Genomic DNA, 19416 nt, shown 5'->3' on the forward strand with positions numbered 1-19416 from the left:
ATTTCCACATTACACTCTCTGAACTAAACTTTTCTGGCTCTTGTTCCACTTGACTCAGAATGGGGGACCCAACTCAGAAAACCTCCCCAACCTCCAAAGAATCTAGGCTGCTGAATTTTTGGTAGGACTGTGAAATGGCTAGTTAAATATTACCTGAAGTCTGTCTTCCTCTCAATGCTACACAGCCTTATCCCTTCTTCTGACAGCCTTAAGAAGGCTAGTTCAATCTACCCTATGGTTTGAGGGATGATGGCCTTCAAGGTCCTGAACACTCTGTCTGTGATCCGGCAAAGTGATCTGGCAAAGTACTTAAGCACTAGCTTAAGGTGTGAGCAGTCCCAGTGAAGTCAAAACATGTCCTTAACTCCCTTAAAGCTAAACACATGCTCTTTGAGCAGGGGGTTGGACTAGATGACCTCCTGAGGTCCCTTCCAACCCCGATATTCTATGATTCTAAGTGCTTTTCTGAATAGGGATAGACTTAAGCATGTGCTGAAAGATATGCACATGCTTAAGTGCTTTGCAGAATCAGGGCCCTAGTCTGGAGGGAGTCTTTTCAACTGGAAGGACAGTTGTGCTTGAGGTGGGGCCTTTGAGGATGACGAGCGATCTCTGTCAGTAAGTGAAGTGGAAATGGTTATGGAATACAAGATGCTAGAGGGCAAAGGCTTCGCATCACCCTGCCCCGCCCCCTGCATCATTCCCTCTCCATACCATTGATCAGGTACAAACTTTGAGCAGGCTAAGCAGTGCTCCTAAGGGAGCAATGGTTTATCTCCGCAGCTGTTGCCTTAGCAGTAAAGTACTTCAGGGCACTGTAGATTAGGATGGGGATTACTGGGGAGAAGAAAATGACTATAAAATCTTTCCCACCCCCCCAAAAGAATCTAATATATGAAAAGACCTGGAACTATTCCTTGTGCAGGTTCACAGCTGGCTCAGCTGCACTATAAAACGGAGGGGCTTGGAACAGTGAAGAGAGTTATACAGGTATAATCAAAGTGGTATGGCTTTCTAGCGTAGACGAGGCATAGATTCACAGTGATCATGCAGATGTGTTCATGCTTTTCTCTTTATTGTGTTCTTTGATCTTAGTGTTGTCAGACTTTTTTGCCTGAATAGTAATTTTTAGGAAATCCCTTAGTAAACTCTTTAACACCCTCCCCTGCCCCAAAGAACAAACAAAAAATTCCTCCTCAAACCACTGGCCTTCATGCAAAGTACAGAGCTATCTCTTTGAATTTGCATAATATCATAGTCTCATTTTACAAGTTCCCCTTCATTTAAATCTGGTTTTAAAGTCTCAGACACTGTTGATTGGGCTGGAATGTCTTATTGCAATAATAAAGGACATCATGGTACTGTTTGAGGGTGTTTGCCATTCTATTCCGTTCTACTGCACTTGAGCTACTTATTCGTTAACTGCTTCATTACTGGTCCTACACTCTTAGCGTCTGTGGGATCAAGCAGACAATTTGCAAATGGAAAAAAAATAGGCAAAATTCTTACAATTAATTATTTATTACAAATTATTTTCTCAGCTTTTCTTTCAGCTTTCCTAGATCAGCAGAACTAGAATGGCATTGCAGTTCAGTATTTGTGATAATGATTCACATTTATATTACACTTTTGGGCTAGATTTCCAGAAGGGTTAAAAAGCACTTTTCAGGCTTCACTAAATGTAAACTACAGCAGAAATCACTTTACTCACCAGTGAAACACAGCAGCCTGTAAGATGAAACATGACCACGGGCCAGAGTACAGAGTAACGCTACATATAGGCTTAGGATAGGAGTGAATATCTTATTTCAAGTGACCTAAGCAGGGAATTTTAGGTAGGTGGAAAGTAATTACCCAAAAACAAAGTTGGCCAGAACATCCGAGCTAACATCTATATTCTTGAAAATAAATAAATAAAAATAAAAATGCCATGGATGTTTTGATAATTAACAACATATGTAGTCAGGCTGTTGGTTTTACATCTTGTCCAGAAGACTGCTCCTCATGCAGCATGGTGGCTCCCTGACTGTGTATGGAGCACTGGCTTAGTACTGATACAGATCTTGGACTATTACCCGCTCAATCACCAATTTCATATATTGGGGTTTCCTTAATGTTCTTTTACTTATAAGAATTGAAGTTTTGCTTATGAGAATTGATGAGATAAGATCCCAGGGAGGGCAGCACTTCATCATGTGGCAAAAGATTATTACCATGAGCCCCATCACAGCACAATACACATGTGCGCACACACTCAGAGAAATATGGTACGCTTCCAATAACAATTAATATTCTAAAGCCACAGCTGTAAATTCACTTGTGAACAATACTTTCAGTGACTACAATAGTTTTGCTTGAGTAAGGTCTGCAGGATTTGGCCAATAATTAATACCGGAAAACAGGTAAGATTCTTGTGAACAGGCAGACTCTCCACCTGGCTCTCAGCTCTGTGCACACCCTGGGTTAATGTCCAAAACTCATCCCCCTTCCTGCGGTTAGCCTTTAACAAACCATGAACCTCAATCAAAGCTTTCTCCTGAGTTTGGCTTGTTCCTAGGATGTCTTCCTGCAGAGCCTCCCTCCCCTTTCTCCCTGTCTATGGCCTTACCCCTGGTTCCCCAGTTCTTCAGAGACATGCAAACCCTTTATCTTCACATTGGTTACAGCTACTCGGTGTCATCTGTTCTGCTGAGTCAGCAGAAATAATGCTGTAGGCAGGGCACTAATCTTTATATCAGGCTGAGTCAGCAGAAACCCCCTGCATTTCTATGTAGAGTCCTGGAACATGACACCCTCTCACAAATGTGTGTATTTTATTAATACTGACATCAGGCAACAAGCTGGATTGGGCCTTATAGGTACAGGTCTGCCTTGGGGGTGAAAGAGAGTTATAGCATTCCAGCAGGAGCTCCAGCAGGCTTTGTGACTCAGGCAAGCACAATGTCTCCTGGAGCTGCCTCACTGTAAGTAAAGTGCTGTTTTTTTAAAGTGTGGTTCTTGTATACTGCATTCTATACACATTGCAAGTGCACTGCCCTTCTGATGTTCCTCTTTCATCGTAGAGGGCATCTCTGTCAGCATTGGAACGGTCAGAACAGCTGATAAGGAACGCAGCCAGTCTGGAAGAGCTGCTTCGAATCACTCACGCCGAGGACTGGAAGCTGTGGAAATGCAGACTAAAACTCAAAAGCCTCTCCCATTTAGATTCCCGATCTGCGTCCCATCGCTCCACCAGATTTGCTGCTGCTTTCTATGACATTGAGACACTGAGAGGTAAGTGTGCGGTTGTGCATGAGTCATCAACTTCATCTTCAGGATCACCAAGCGCGTGTGTGACTAGGAGTTAAATAAACAGGCATTCTTAGAATAGACCAACTTCAGAGGGGAAATGGTGAACGAGGAAAGAGACATCATATGAAGGAATGTATTAGGCAACAGTTTGCATACATCTCCCTGGTTTATGGTCAGAGCTGGTTTAGTGCTCTCTGTACACAAGCCAAAGAAAAGATGTATGAAATATGGATTTGCCAGTCAACAAAACAAGAGAAGTAAACATGCAGGAATGGCTTGGAAAGGCTGGCTGAGGGGACTGCCAACAGCAAAATGCTAAGTCCTGGAATTTGCCTGCAGGCAGAGACAAATGAGCTTTACAGAAAGCATTGGAATTCCTACTTTTATGAGCTGTGTTCTGATATAAGGCACCTCATCAGCAGAGAGGTTGCCACCACTATGTATGGGTGGGAGCTACCTAGCAAGGAGGTACTGCTTTGATCTTCTTTAAGAGTCTGAGAAAATCTCTCTGGAGAGAGGAAGTAGGTGCTAAAACAACAGACTTAAAACCCGAATGAGATGTAAGTTAGTCATAATGTAGAACCCCACTTAGAATGAATTAAAATACGACTCCCTTCGAATGAGATAATCAAGATCTAATCTAAGTTCATTGAACTAAAACAAAGAGATAGTGATTGTTCCTTGATGAAGTGAATAGATATTATATGACAGACCCTTATTATACAAGCTGTGAAATAACAAGGTGTAAAAGATTTGTTCCTTTTATTGTACAGTCTTGAACTTGATATGATGTGACTACAGCCAGAATATTCACTTTCCTGTGTGGAAGACAGAAAACAGTGATCCTATTCCCATATGACTTCTAGGATATTTGCAGTCCCTCTTTCACATCTTTGCTGACACTTCCACATCTTTTGTTTATTCATTTTAGCTAAACTAAGACTTGGCTGTGTTAGCTGGACCTTAATTTGCATCTCTGAGCTGGAGCACAAAGATACAGACAAAAATGCCCACACTAAATTAGCTTGCAAGTGATTGAATGGGATTTAGAGTCACAGAGTCAGAATTTAAGGCCAGAAGGGGCCACCAGATCATCCAGTCTGACCTTCTGTATATCGCAGGCCACCAACCGCCACCCAGCACCCACAGACTAAACACAACAACTAGAATTAGACCAAAGTACTACAATCCTCAAGCAACTTAACTATTGTGTGCCACAGGCAGAGGACAGGAGGGACCAAATTGCACCAAAACCTGAGGTCTCTGCAATGGCAGGAAATTGATTTAGTGAGATACACCTACATGATCCAAGCAAGCAACCAACACCGTATGCCGCAGAAGGTGGTGAACCCACCCACCCCCACACATGATCTCTGCCAATATGACCTGGTGGAAAATTCCTTCCTGACCCTGAGTATGACAGTGAGTCCAACTCTGAGCCTGTGAGCAAGACTCATCAGCCAAGCACCAGAGAGAGAGAATTCTGAGCACCAATCCACCCCATCCTGTGTCCAATCTCCATCTGTAGCAATCTCTGATGCTTCAGAGGAAGGAGACCAAAAAAAGCAGAATACATTAGCGAAAAAATATCATTTCCTGACCACTGCAGGTGACTGGCTGAAGTCCTGAAGCATGAGATTTAGGAACATAAGACATAAACCAGAGACCCCCAGGACTACCAAGAGCAGTTGTGCACCACCAAAGGCAATCCCGTCATACAATTCCACTCAAATTTGTCAAGCCCTGTCTTAAAACTAACTAGGTTGTTTGTTGCCCCCATAATTCCTATTGGAAAGCCATTCCAGAACCTCTCTCCTCTGATGGTTAGATACCTTCTAATTTCCAACTTGAATTTATTCATGGTCAGTATATACCCATTTGTTCTTGTGCCAACATTTTTCTTTAACTTAAATAGCTCTTCTCCCTTCCTGGTGTTTACCACCCTGACATACTTAAGAAAAATGTTCCCACCACTTGCAGAATTTATTTTAAAGACCACAAAATCCTAGTGATCTGAGAACGCCTGGAGGGGATAGTTAAAGGACATGGAATTTATCTATGCACCTTTAAGAATTATGCACAGAAGCACTAGCAGTCATGATCCAGTCATTGTATTGAACTAATGTCCAGTGCCAGTTGCTAGATTTTTCTATAGAAAACTTGAAATCCACCTTTTAGGTTTCTCATTTAGTGAAACAGCATTATTGCAGAAAATTGGTAATCCTCCATTTGAACACACAATGATACAACAGATGAGCCCAGCAAGTGGCACTGGTGCAGTGTATGGCAATAGGCTTTTATCAACACCTAAAAGTAATATAACTGCTCAGCTAATAAGGTTAGAAGAACAGTCACCCTCTCAAAAGAGTAGCAAGTTTAAACAGATAAATCAATAGTCTACAGATGTCCTTTACTTGTGCCATCTGGAGGAGCTGTTAGCTTCCTTTTCCCCTTCCCTTTAAACATCTAACTCCAGATACAGAGCTGCCAAATATCCTCACCAGATCCAGGTGAGAAAATCATTTAAATTCAAATAATTGAAATTTGTGGTAGAAAAATCCTGTTAAGTCTTCTTCCCCATCTTCTAAGGCAGAATTATTCCAAGGCCGACTCTATTAATGTTCTAATATGCCCTGAATCACCACAGAATCTGACTGAGCACCTACTAAAATCATACATATAAACTTATATTTCTCTTCCCCTCTCCCAGTCATCAGGGACTGATCTCTGTCTATGGTGTATGTTTTGTTTTAATGTAGTGGTATTGTGTGAAGACTAGGCCAAAGACGTAGATACTCATCACCCCTTTGTTTGTCTCTCTTTACTGGTTCCCCATGAACTACCAGGGCAAATTCCAGGTTTTGGTCTTCATCTTCATCTTCCCTGAGCTCCATGAATATGTAACTCATGCATGGAAGAGATCAGAATGACCACAAACCTCAGTGCATGCAGAACAAAATGTAAAACCCACTTCTCTGACCTATTCTCCCTACAACAACACCTCAGTTTTTCAAAGTGATTAATAGTGGGAGAATACGTGTGCTTGAAGAGTATTTCTGTTATGCTAGTGACATCTTGAATGATGATGTGCACATAATTAAATTAGTTTGGAGAGCGCATTGTTTTCTACTTTAACAGGAAGCTTAAAGTCAGATTCTGATCTCGATACACTGGTATCAAATGGAGTAACTCTATCGACTCTAGTGCAGTTACTCCAGGTTTACACTGCTGTAATGAAAATCAGAATCCATGCCCCAAAGTCCTAATTGAACAATGGCAAATAAATGGATCCTAGGGCCAAGATGTTCAAAAGTGACTGGTGATTTTGGGTGTCCAATTTGAGAGATCTTGATGGAGCCTGATTTTAAGAAAGCGCTGAGCACCTCCCTCTGAAAATCAGGTTCCTTTAAAGTGACTCATGCTGGGTATCCAAAAATGGAGACACTCAAATTCACTGGTCATTTTTTAATGTTTTTGCCTATCGGTGAGATCCTGTCCCTATTGAAGTCAATGGGAGTTTTGCCGTTAACTTCAGTGGGGCCAGGATTCCACCCCAGACCTGCTTCTTGTATCTTTTTCATTGAATGCAGTTATTATTATTTTTTTAATACTGTTCATAATGATTGTGCTTTCTACAGTCATAGATGAGGAATGGCAAAAAACTCAGTGTGTGCCAAGGGAGACCTGCGTGGAAGTTGCCAAAGAGCTAGGTACAACCACCAACAAGTTCTTTAAGCCTCCCTGTGTGAATGTGTTCCGCTGTGGAGGTTGCTGCAATGAGGAGAGCCTGGGCTGTATGAACACAAGCACAACTTATGTTTCAAAAACGGTAATTGGAACAATTTGTCTTCCTTCTTGCCTATCACTGGCTCTGAAACAAAGTGAGGGAAGAGGATGCTGGGCCTCTGAAAGCCAGTTATGGAGATACCTGAGGATACAGCTATTCTCTACAGTCATAATGATAAGCATACATTTGTATTGATACAGAGTGAATAAGGCCTTCCGAATGATGATTTAGTGCCATTTTATAGTCACTTTACGCAAGTATACATGACGAAACCTGGTGCACAGCTGTGGAGAATGAGGTCACATGAATGGACTATGATCTCGTGTTGTGTTAATGAGTTTAATTCTTCTTTATTCTATAGTTATTGAGACTTGGGATTTCCTGATGCTAGTGGCTCATGGAGACTCCCAGCACCACTGACCTAATGAATTCTGTAGGAAATTCTGATGTGTAGTGCCTCAGAGATAAGTTCTAAATTTTGAAAATTGGGACCAGTGACAAAAGAAAAGTGACTAGTGATTCTAGGTGTCTCATTGTTTGGGTGTCCTGCTTCACATGTCTTAAAGGAGCTTGATTTTCCCAAGGGCTGTGCAGCTGCTCTTTGAAAATCAGGTGCCCTCAATACAAATGCCTTAGGTTTTCAGTGCCCAACATCACAAATTGCTTCTGAAAATGTAGGCTTAAATCAATAGGCAGATACTGCTAAGTAGCAATAGGCAGCAAATAACCTGAATTTTGCAGGCAGCACTATTCATTTACAGTTGTGAAAACTTTATGCCTTTAAAGAAATACATTAAATTCTGGTTATGAAAAGTTTTTGCACTGGTACAAAATTCGTGGACAATTGTTTAAAGAGAAATTTAAAATATTCCTGGAACAAGCATTCTAAAACCAGTGGTCTTGACCCACCGCTGTGTTATTCCACTTGTGTATCAGTGTAATTCCACTGATTTCAGTGGAGTTGTGCTGAAATAAAACTGGAGTAATGCAATGGTGAATCAGGCCCAATACCTTCTATGTAGATGTTTGTTAATCAGTTCCATTTGTCAGGAGGAGAGCGCTCTTATGAGCTGTTGTATGTACACCACAGATGTCTGACCATCTCAGAGGTCTGGGTCAGGCTAGAAACCATTTATTTATTCATGTAGTTATGCTTGGAGCAGTAGTTCGTAAGTTAGTTAAAAAACTAAAGTTTATTCAATTCTGCAGAGTGTAACATTCCTTTAACTTCCTTCAAAATAGCTATTTTCAAAAGCCTTTGGGTACATTCTGTTCCCAGATACAACCATGTAAATCCAGAATCATTGTACTAAAGTCAATGAAGTTACTCCAGACTGACATCAGTATTACTGAGAACAGAATTTTCCCCTGAGCTCTTTATTTCTTTACAGAAAAATTGTAGGCTTCATGGTGAAACATCCACTGGAAGTTGAGACAGAGAAGATAAATGAGTCTCTATATAAGTTTTTCAGGTTACATTGCTAATGTATGTGAAACAAGTTCCAGTCATCTACATGTTTTTCAGCTTCATTCATGAAACATACTGTTGATTGCTCAGTAAATGATATTTACAATATATTATTTTTTTAGCCCTGGGTCGACTATGCTGACCAGTTCCTAGCTCAGTGGGCATTGCTTAATTTTCCCTTTTGGTTAACTTAGGTCAGACCTGTGGTGGCTACCAGCAGAAAAGGGGGAGGGGGGAGGAGTGGCAGTGGGTAGGAAGCTGGCATTTAAAAGATTTTAAGAAATAATGATAGCTCTATAATGGAAACTGAACAGCATATTTCATTCTTCTAGCTCTTTGAGATTTCAGTTCCTTTGACAAGTGTCCCAGAGCCAGTGCCAGTCAAAATTGCCAACCACACAGGTTGTAGATGCTTATCAACTGCTCAGCATCACCAATATGCCATCATACGAAGATCTGTCCAGTACCCAGAGGAGGATGGGTAAGGCTCTCTGTCTTTACAAAATATTACAGAGTATACGGCATTAACAAGGAAGCTCTTTTGTTTTAAGTCATTCACTACTGGTTTTCTTCCATCTTTTGCTTTCCCATTAGTTTCCAAATACCCTGGGTATTCTTCAAACTTATAGAGCCAAACTCAAACCTGCTGTAAACAGGTTTAGTCTGCACATATTTGGCAGCCAGATTGAGGCCACAATTCAGCAAGTACCTAACTAGAAGCACTTGGGTAATCCCATCGCAGTTAATATACCGACTCGTATTCTTAAAGTTAGGCACGTTCCTAACTTGTGCATCATTGAATTGGGACATCAGTGCAGACTGCCACAGTGTTCCTATCTAGGGTAATATGACGCAGTGCTTAATTTGTAATGAAAGAGGTGCCGGGGCTCAAGCAATTTTTTTACTTTCATAACATGGCAAGTCCAGAGGCACCTGGGCTATGAACTGCGGTGCCGAGGCTCAGCCCTAGCAAGCCCTGGCATAAATTAAACACTGCTGTTGCCATTAATTCACATAATACAGTTGACAGGTCTGGCAGTAAATAATTGTCTTGAGCAAACTAGCTAACTAGTCTTTTTCCGTAGCTACATTAATTCTTGTGAAGCTTTTTTAAAATACCTGACCATGTTGTTTTTCCTTCTAGTTGCCCCTTTACCAACAAACTTTGTCATAGTGGCTTGATATGGGACAGCAACAAATGTGAATGTGTGGTAGATAAAGAACATCCTGGCAGAAGGGAAGGTAAAAGTAGTATCATTGGCTGACATTTCTGCAGCTACCATCTCTATCAGAAGGGGGTTGATACGGTTCTCTCCTTTTTCTCACTGAGATTTCTCTTTGATTCTAATTCAATAGACTGTATTGTCTTATTATAGAATACTCTAGTTGTAAACACGCACACAAATGGTGTTACCTCATCTCATTTTCTTCTGAGCATTTCTGCCTTTTCATATTAGCAATGGGAATAAGGAATAGCAATATATTAGAAGGAATTAATGTAGCTGGCAGTCACTCTACATTTTCATTGTACACAGATGACTTAGTCGTTTGTTTAGGGGGCTTTCAACTCAGTATCCCACATCTATTCACCTGTATTCAAGAAATGTTCATGTTTTTCTGGTTTAAAATAAATTGGCAAAGATATTACCACTCACATTCGGGGCTACGTTCTACCCTCCTACATAGTGCACACATGAAAACCTTACTGAAATCAGTAGGGTTATATGAATAAAAATGTGCCGAGTGTGGACTTCTGCCCCCAGTGATTCTAGAGTTTGATCCTGCAAACCATTCCTCACATGATTGATTCTTATAGGCTACACTCGGCATAAATTGTACTTGAGAGGAAATGTGCTTCAGAGACACCCCTCTGAGGCATAATGCTTCCTGTGCTCCCCTCATGTGTGGGGGAAGGAGGGAATGTTTCACTTGAGCTTTTTACAGGGCTCTTTGCTCTCTTTCCCCTTGTGCCCAGCTAGTTCCCTGGCTGGCAAGTTGGCACTCAGGGTTGAGCTGTGACTCCCTCCCTCTCTCCTCAGTCCTCACCCACTGCGTGGAGAGAGTTATGCATGCAGGCAAGACTAGGGCACACTCTATATGATGCCAATGGAGCTACTTGTGAGAGTAAGGCTCTCCGTTAGGCTACTGGATACAAACTGAACAGAATAATGTTAGTAGAAATGATATGTAGAAGTGACTTCCAAGAAAGCATACAGCTTGGTATAAAAGCATAAGGTCATTATCAGTTGTTGCCTCCTTCCTCTTTTCTTGGTGGAGAAGAGTTGAATCCATCAAAGAAATCAACTGAAAACTTTCCTTGGGGGGAAATAAACAAACTGCTATAAATCTAAAGAATCTTGAACATATTGAGTGGTATTAAAATCTCCCTAAATACCATACAATATTTATATTCAGATGGGCAATAATGGGAATCTAATATACCTGGATTACATGGACACAGAAGAAAATCTTGCCTTTCTAGATGATCTTACATTCAACAAATTAAAGCATACAAACCAGTAATAAAGGCAATTTGGCAAGCATTTGCATTCCTAGGTCAGTGACCTAAAATAAAACTGTATAGCTCCATAAACTCTTTCTGTCTAGTATGCTCTCTTAGCATTAATAGACAAGAAACCAATTTTATTGGGACACAGGTTTGTCATCCTGGATCAGATCATTAGTCCATCAACTATGGTATCCTGGCTTTATCAGTGCTAAGTAACTGATACTTTATAGGAAGACCAAAGTGTGGGGATTAGGGGGACACCAGGCAAACTCATATTGCACCTAACAGCTAGCCATTTGTGCTATGGGCTAACAACCAGATAAATCAAGTGACTTATAATAAAAACTGTATTATGTTTTTTACTGATGTAAGCCAAACATTTCCAATAATGAACAATCATTTGCTGCAGTTTGACAGTAGCTTAGACAAATTCATTTTAAATAAGACCTTGAGGCTAAAGCAAAGAGAGAATTGAACAATCTACACCAATTAATATATGCCAAGGCTCATCACCCAAGGAGGGGGGTGGGGAGCATTTCACCAGAACCTATGCAGATTTTTGTATCTTTAAAATATATTTGCTTTTTATGTTGTTTGGCTGTTAATTTCTGGTATTAAGTTAACAACAATGGAGGCTTCCCTCAAATAATGAGTACGGTATATCCTTTCTGGCCATTGAGGTGAGAGCTCAGACCTGAGGTCATAGTCATAGGTTAAATTTCACATTACATAGGTTAAATCCAAGACCTATTTATAAAATTACAGGAAATTACCATTCCAATGACACATTGTATGCTATGACCTTTAACCAGGGTGTACTGCCAACACTTTACTAAGGGCTCTCATAAAAATGTTCACCTTTTGCCATGATAAATCTCATGGTATGCCAGGATGTGCATGTTTGCGGAGAAGGGGTGAGGTGTTGAGGAGCGCAGTCATTTATTTTCTGCTTTTATCATTGAAACAAAATGTTTTCTCACTGCCCTAACCATATTAACCAAGAAGGGAATGTGTGCTGCTTAGCAATCAGACTTAGACTAGGCTGCATCTTGCTAGAATTGTTTATACTTTGTTTCTGAAAAAATATACTGAGTACATTGATTGAGAAGCACAATGTTGTGTGAATGTTGTTTGTACTTTGTATGGGATACGTGTTTGGTTTTTTTAAATACTTGCCATCTGGTGCATTCCAAAAATCAAAAAGCTCCTCGCAAATATTTTTTGTAGGCATCCCAGGGGAGGTTGTCTCTGACAAGGGTGATTTAGCAGTATAGCTCTGTCAGAAGCAGGGAAATCATCCCGATCTTCTCTTCAGTTTGGTGGTGGCCTCATCCAGCATATTAACTCATCATAGAAATTCTAAGGACCAGATTCCTCCTTCATGTACACATGCATAAATCCTGGTGATTTCAGTGGAAGTTCCACACATACAATCATATAATCTAAAGCAGAATCTGGGCATACAGACCTTATTGCCAAAAGATTTGTCTGTTGTTACAGGACTCCCTCCTCTTGCTGAGCTGGCTAAGTGTGGACCACATATGGAATTTGATGAAGATAATTGTGAGTGTATCTGTAGATGGAAATGTCCCACCGATTTTTTCCAAAATAAAGTGAACTGCAGCTGCTATTTGTGTAGGGAGAGCCAGGAGAGCTGCTCTCAGAAACACAAGATATTTCATGCAGAAACCTGCAGGTAAGTGTTCCTTTCCTTTCAATTTCACACCTCTTAACATAGCTGAGCCACGTGAAAACCATGTTCTTTTCAATTAAGCAATACAGATCAACTTGGAAAATACAATTCACTTTTGTAGTTTTGGGGGTAGTTGTTTTTTAATGTGTTTGCCAGTTTTCTTTGCAGTCCCAATCTATTGATATAATGTCATTTATTGATGAAACCCGAGGACAGGGAGTCAAGGGTTGTATTCTCGACTCTCCCAGTTACTCACTGTGTGACCCAGGGCAAGTCACTTAACGCATCAGTAAAATGGAAATAATACTTACAATATTTACCTCATAGAAGGTGTGAAGTTTGTTTAGCTAACGCACTTTGAGACCCTTGGACAATAGGTGCTACTTAAGTGAAAAGAGGAGTTGCTAATATTTGTTATGTAGTTTCTAAGCACCCTTCATGCACAGAGACATATTTGTTTCTAATATCTGGGGAATAATTTCTTTAACTATCTTATCTGAAGACAGTGTATGTCCCAGAAGATTTGTGGTGGTATTTGGAGCCTTTCATTTCTAGGTGGTTCAGATTCAGTCCACGTCCCTTGTGACTGACAGTCATTACCTGCTGACTGCTGTGCAGTGGCCTTTGGGAAACAAGTTAATTGTCTCAGTATAATTCATAGTGAACAGGTGTCCATGTGACAAAAAACATCATCACATAATGCCTACCATTAAATGAGCATATTTTCTCACCACCTCAGCAGAGTACTCAAGGACTTAATGGGCGTGGGAAATTAACTATCCTTTCATGCATAGAGATAGACCCTCTAGGTCAGGGCTGAGGTACCTTGAGGCTGTGTGGGGAAGCCTGCATTGTCTGTGTTGTATCTGTCCTGTCCTATGGATAAGTAGAGTGCATCATCTGCAAAGATATCACTTCAGCACCATTCGGGAGCACTGCAGTCACATAATTTAAAAGACATTAAACTAGAGTGGCCCCTTCACTGCTCTGAAGGGGGCTCAGAAGGAGGCAGGGGGACTGCTAGCTCCACAGTATTGCTCCCTCTCCTGGGATTCTCTTTTGGAGCTCTGTGACATGAGGACTCTGCAGGATTTGGAGGTCAAGAGGGCGTGAAGCAAGGAAACGGCTACTCTCTTCAGCATTGCCATCTGGCGGGCCCTTGGGTTTCCACTTAGGAATCTGATTAGAAATTACTTTACTCTTTAAAGCAACATTAACTTGGGGGCACTCTAGGGCTGCTACTGTGCAAGTGCTGGGAAATTCAGGCAATGGCAAGACATGTTGTTAAAGAGAAGGGATGTCAGCAGAATGGTGTGAAAGGGGAAATCCTCCATGCAGATGCCTCTCTTTATCTAGGTTTCCCCTTTCATGTGGACCTACTGGACCTATCCATTCCACGCCTTCCCAATCTCCTCCCATGCAAGGGCATTACATTTTGAGTAAATGTGCTAAGATGCTGAAAATGTTGAAGGATATATAAGTGGAGAGCTATCACATTATCATGCTTCTCTCTCTTTCTCTATTAAATAGCTGTGAGGACAAGTGCCCATTCCAACCCAGAACATGTTCAACTGCAAAGCCAGTGTGTACAAAGCATTGCCGTTGTCCAAAGGAGAAGAGAAGCTCTCATGGGTCACAAAGCAAAGAAAATCCTTGATCTAGCTTTCCCCCCTCTCTCCCAAAAACACACTGCTTTGCAAAGTAGCTGTCACTGACTTTTAAATCATTAGTAAACATGGGACATCTTCCACATTAATCGCAGAAGAATGAATCCAGTCTGCATTTATTTATTAGATTAATCACTAACTATTAGTGGGCCCTCTGGGTCATTGATAGCTGTCTTCTAATGGATAACTACAGTAGAAAGATTACCAGCTGTAGGAAAGGAAGAGTGGAAAGAGTCAACTCAACACTGTTATATGGAGGATGAGACTGGTATATGTGTAGTAGAGTGAATGTCACCGTCCAGCAGTTCAGGAATTTGAACTAAATAGTCTCTGAATCCTTAGCTAGTGCATCTCTTTGGTGAAACATTCTTCAAAGCTTCAGTGTACAGGATTTGGCTTCTAATATGCTCAGCACTGAATGATTTGATCTACTGTCCAGCTTTGATTATCATTTTGAGTTTATCGTACAACTACTGTCAGATGTGCCATATTTAAATGTATATAAGAAAATAAATACTTCAGTTATTCAAGCTGTTTATTATTCTATGTCATCTCAAACAAATGAAGACAAAACAAAAGCAAACAAACCCACCCCACAAAAGGGTCAAGCTATGGCTTCATTGGGTTTGTCCCCACTGGAACTGACCCCAGTCCACACCTAGCTTGGAGTAAGGACACTTGGTAAATCTGGTTGTCACAGTAGTTTGAATAAAGGATTTCATTTCCCACACAGGTGATGGGTTTCAGTTTTGGGGGTTTTTTTTGGCTCCTGCTGTGGGGTGTTGGTGCCCTACTGAGATGACACTCACACAGCTACCAAAATACCCCCAGAGATTTTTGGGAAGTCAAATTCTGTTGAGGGCTTGTTTTACTTTTAGGCTGTGATGCTATGGAAATAGAGGGTATCTTCTTTAGGAGGGAATTCATTTCACCCACATTTGAACTGAGCAATGGAGCATTATGCAGGTCAAGTGTGGGAAAAGGCTGGGAAGCCCAATCATATGAGTCATTTAAACCTGGACTGGACAAGTCTGGAGAAAATACTGTAAGGAACAATCCTACATTGGCAATGGGATGGATTAAATGACCTAACAGGTCTTTTCCAGTTCTAAATTCTCTATGTTTCCATATGCTATTTTCAGAAGATGGATGCTCAGGAGGAACAGTGGAAACAAAACTGGACTGCTGGACATAACAAAAGGAACAGAAACAAATCTTTGTAATGTGTGGGCTGAGCATTATTTTCTGGATTTATACAGGATTAACATTTGGGTTTCTTTAAAAAGAAAAGGGCCAAATCCTGCAGTATTTACTCAGTAATTGGGCAAATTTCCCATTAACTTTAGTGCATAGGTGCGGGAACTAGTGGTGCGAGGGTGCTGCAGCACCCCAGGGATCCCGGCTGATGGCCCCGTGTGCCCAGGGTCCCGGCTGATGGCCCTGCGTGCCTGGAGTCCCGGCCTCAGCTCTGGGGGGATGGGAGTGGATAGTGGTAGGGGGGCTGGCTTTTAGCACCCCCACTATTAAAAATGTTCTAGCGCCACTGCTTTAGTGGGACTTTTATCTGAGTAAAGGATATTGGATTTGGCCCTAGACAAATGTTCTGAACAGTTACTCCCAGACTCTCTATCATCTGGCTATTGCTGGTGTACTTGTGGATTCTCCTGGCGTACTCTCTTCTCCCTGATAGACTTCATACACATATTTGTTATCAGACAGGTTGTCCCGGCCCCTTCTGCAGGTTTCTCAAGGCGATAGAAAAATGCAACCCCTCCACTTTGCTCAAAATCCAGCCCCTTGGTTGGACTTGCTGGCAGAGAATGCTGCACTGGTCCAATAGTTATTGCAGCTTGTACATTTCCCCAATATGTCACGGAGCTGTCAGAGAAACTGCATTTCCTGAACACCACGCTGCCTCCCATTTTGGGCCAGGACCTAAATGCACAAAACTTTGTTAGTATAGCATTGTTTGCGCAGCTAAATGATTGTTTAAAAAGTCAGGCAATACAATTCTATACCCAACTGACAAGGAAGAGGCCTTGTTAACATTAGGTTTGCTATTATGTAATCGCAAGGAATGATACTCTTAAAAAATAATAATACAAAAATGAAGGCCATGATCCTGCAAAGACTTATGCATGTGCTTTATTTTACCAATTCTGAGTCATTCCATTGACTTCCATGGGCCTACTCCCAGTGTGCAAAGTTAAGCACTTGCATGAGTCTTTGCAGGATCAGGGCTGCCTTCTTGTCCCCCCTCCCCATTCCTTCATAATACATAGTATCAAAGTTAACATTAGCAAAGCTTCTTTCCTGTCTCTCATGTATACCGTTGGCCAGATTCCCTACAGCTGGTGCAGGAATGCAAAAAATCCCTGAATCTGGTAGGCCCCTGATGGCTTGATGGAGATTCACCTGAAAGGGCACCATGTGCCAGCACTGCCCTCCCTTGGGTTTCTATGGTGTAGAAGGGTAGATTTAATGGGAACCCTGCTGATGGAAGATGCACCGAATCAGTACATCCATCCTCCTACATCCCTTGTCACCACAGCCTACTTTTTGAGTGGTGCTGGCTCACGCCTGTCCTTCCAGCACAAGGGAGATGGCAGCTTATTTCTTCTACAATAAATTCCTGCCCTGGCAGATCTTCTGCCACCAAGGCCCTGTGTCAGTGTTTGTGCTGCTGGAAGCTGTCCTTTCCCATAATGCTATCCTATACGAATAGTGAAAAAACAAAACTGGAGCATGTACCGGATATTCAGAACATGCCACATAACAGCAGCATGTGGAAAAGCTGAAGAGTTGAAGCATAACACTCCAAATGCCAGTTCTGTGGGATGTTCTTGACTATTACAGCCACAAGACGATCCGGGTGTTGCAAACACCATGGAAAAGACCATAAATCTTCCATGTGGAAAACAGGGACTAAAAGGAAAACACTGACAGGATCCTTTGTTGCAGATGGAAACACAAGCAGATATGTAATGACAAGAGTTTGATGAGGATTTATACAAACCCTTTGAGGATATTTTATTTGACAGATACCGGAAATGATCCATTTTGAAATCTTTAATGTACCATAAAAAATAAATGCTTTTTATGTATCAACTTTCATACCAATATATCATAAAATGTTTTACAGATTTCATAATAGAGATTTAATATAACAATGCAGAAGACTTAAGTGAGGCATGTAAAACTGATGGCAGATCTGTATTTTGATTGATGTCATCAGCTCTTGACCTATGACTAAAAGACCTTCACTGCAAAAAGGTTGCTTGAACAGAGGAACATCTCTGTCTGAAATGTGACGTGCCTTTTATTACTGTGTTCAGCCTGCATTGCTTTTCAAAAATATGGACCTGATCTACAGATCTCATAACCAGAGTAAGAATTCTAAACTTTCTTGTTATAGTATGTCATAATTTTTACATAATCAGAACTGTCTACATCTGGATTCTGGCCTTTTGAGTTCTCCTCTATACACTAATATGTACATTAAGATTCAATACATTTAAATAATAATGGCTAATTCCTCATAAAGCCAATATGAAGTTTGATTAGAACACTAGTTATTACTGACTAACCCTTTCACATCTTCCATGTGTTTTTCTTGGACTGAATGAGAAACATAATAAAACTTCAACACTGAGGGAGCCCCCACCTTTGAAACAGTCAGAAAAGTATTGTCCACTAATGAAAAATGTACTTAAATTCTGGAGGGACAGAGGCATGTGTTCTGCCTACCTGGGAAGGTGACAATGAAGAACTCCAAACAAATCTGGTAAGGATAAATAACCTACTTATTTCAAACCAATCCATATTTTGTATACTTGTAGAAGGGCCTGCAGCACATGGAATATGCAATAGAAAGCTGAGAGATCATTAAAAGATTATTGTTTTTTAAACAATATTGCAGTATCTATCCCTGTCCCTCATGCCCTCTCCACTTGTGCTCTGTAGTATTTGTTCCCCGGCCCATTCCGCAGACCATGTAGAGCTTGGGATTTTCAAGTAGAAGAACATGAGGCACAGGATGGGCACGGTCTGTACATCATCTCCTCCACCTCAGACTTGTGAGGATTCCTCACCTAACTTAATACTGACCACCACCATCAACGCAGGCCTACTCACACTGAAGGAGGTGTCCAGGGCCAGTGTCCAGTACAATATACCTTGAAGGCTAGAGAGAGGAATGAGCAGGAAGATACTGTGGCAGCAGAGATGGTGGTTCTAGGCTACTATTGTATGTGGATATTAGTCTGATTCAGAAAGCTGAATATCACCTGAATGTAAGGACTCATGAATTACACTAGCAGCCTATTTGTCCATCCCTTTCAAACAAAAAAATTAAAATGATGGTGTTTCCGTGCAGAAGATCTGCTTCTCTTCCTTCTTCCATGTAAATCAAGAGGAACGTTGTTTAAATCAATAATTACACTGAGGTGGCTACATTAGTATAAACAAAAGGAGAATTAAACCTGCAGGAGCGGGTTTGGTTTATGTTCTCCAGGCAATGGGACTCGTCTTTCAACTGCAAAACATAATAGACGCTATCAGCTGGTAATCCATATAGATTTTGGATCCTAGCTGTGAATTACCACATGTGTAACTACGAGTGGGTAATAAGGCAAATGAATCTAAGCTACTTACATAATCTGTTCTACACTGAATGATAAACAAACCAGGATGTACAAATGATGTCCTGTCATCCATTTTTGTCTCGGCCAGCCTCCCATATCAATAGTTACAGAAAACATCAACAAGAGGTTTTAACTCAGGGGGGAAAATCTGGTTTATATTAAGTTTAAAAGGAAACTGTTCCCAGTCAGTCAAGTATGATGGATGGTGGCAGGGCTTGGCACCCCATCTCACAATACCCTTTTTTTTTTGTTTTATTCTTACCATATTTTACAATGCCCCTAATTCTTAAAGGCCCTTCATTGGGATGACCCCTCCCTCTAGTAGAGGAAACCTGGAATCTGTTTCTTCCAGACCCTG

General features: G+C 41.2%; 1 protein-coding gene across 1 annotated transcript in view; it reads left to right on the forward strand.

Annotated features, from left to right (window-relative positions):
• VEGFD (vascular endothelial growth factor D) overlaps nt 1-14405 on the forward strand; it is a 33444-nt gene extending 19039 nt beyond the window's left edge. Inside the window, exons 2-7 of the mRNA XM_065423242.1 lie at nt 3063-3273; nt 6930-7120; nt 8879-9027; nt 9691-9788; nt 12556-12751; nt 14279-14405. Of these exons, the coding sequence (XP_065279314.1) occupies nt 3063-3273; nt 6930-7120; nt 8879-9027; nt 9691-9788; nt 12556-12751; nt 14279-14405 (972 nt within the window). The remainder of the gene's footprint in view (nt 1-3062; nt 3274-6929; nt 7121-8878; nt 9028-9690; nt 9789-12555; nt 12752-14278) is intronic.
• The last annotated feature ends 5011 nt before the right edge of the window (nt 14406-19416 follow it).

Source organism: Emys orbicularis, chromosome 1 (assembly GCF_028017835.1).
Source record: "Emys orbicularis isolate rEmyOrb1 chromosome 1, rEmyOrb1.hap1, whole genome shotgun sequence".
NCBI lineage: Eukaryota > Metazoa > Chordata > Testudines > Emydidae > Emys > Emys orbicularis.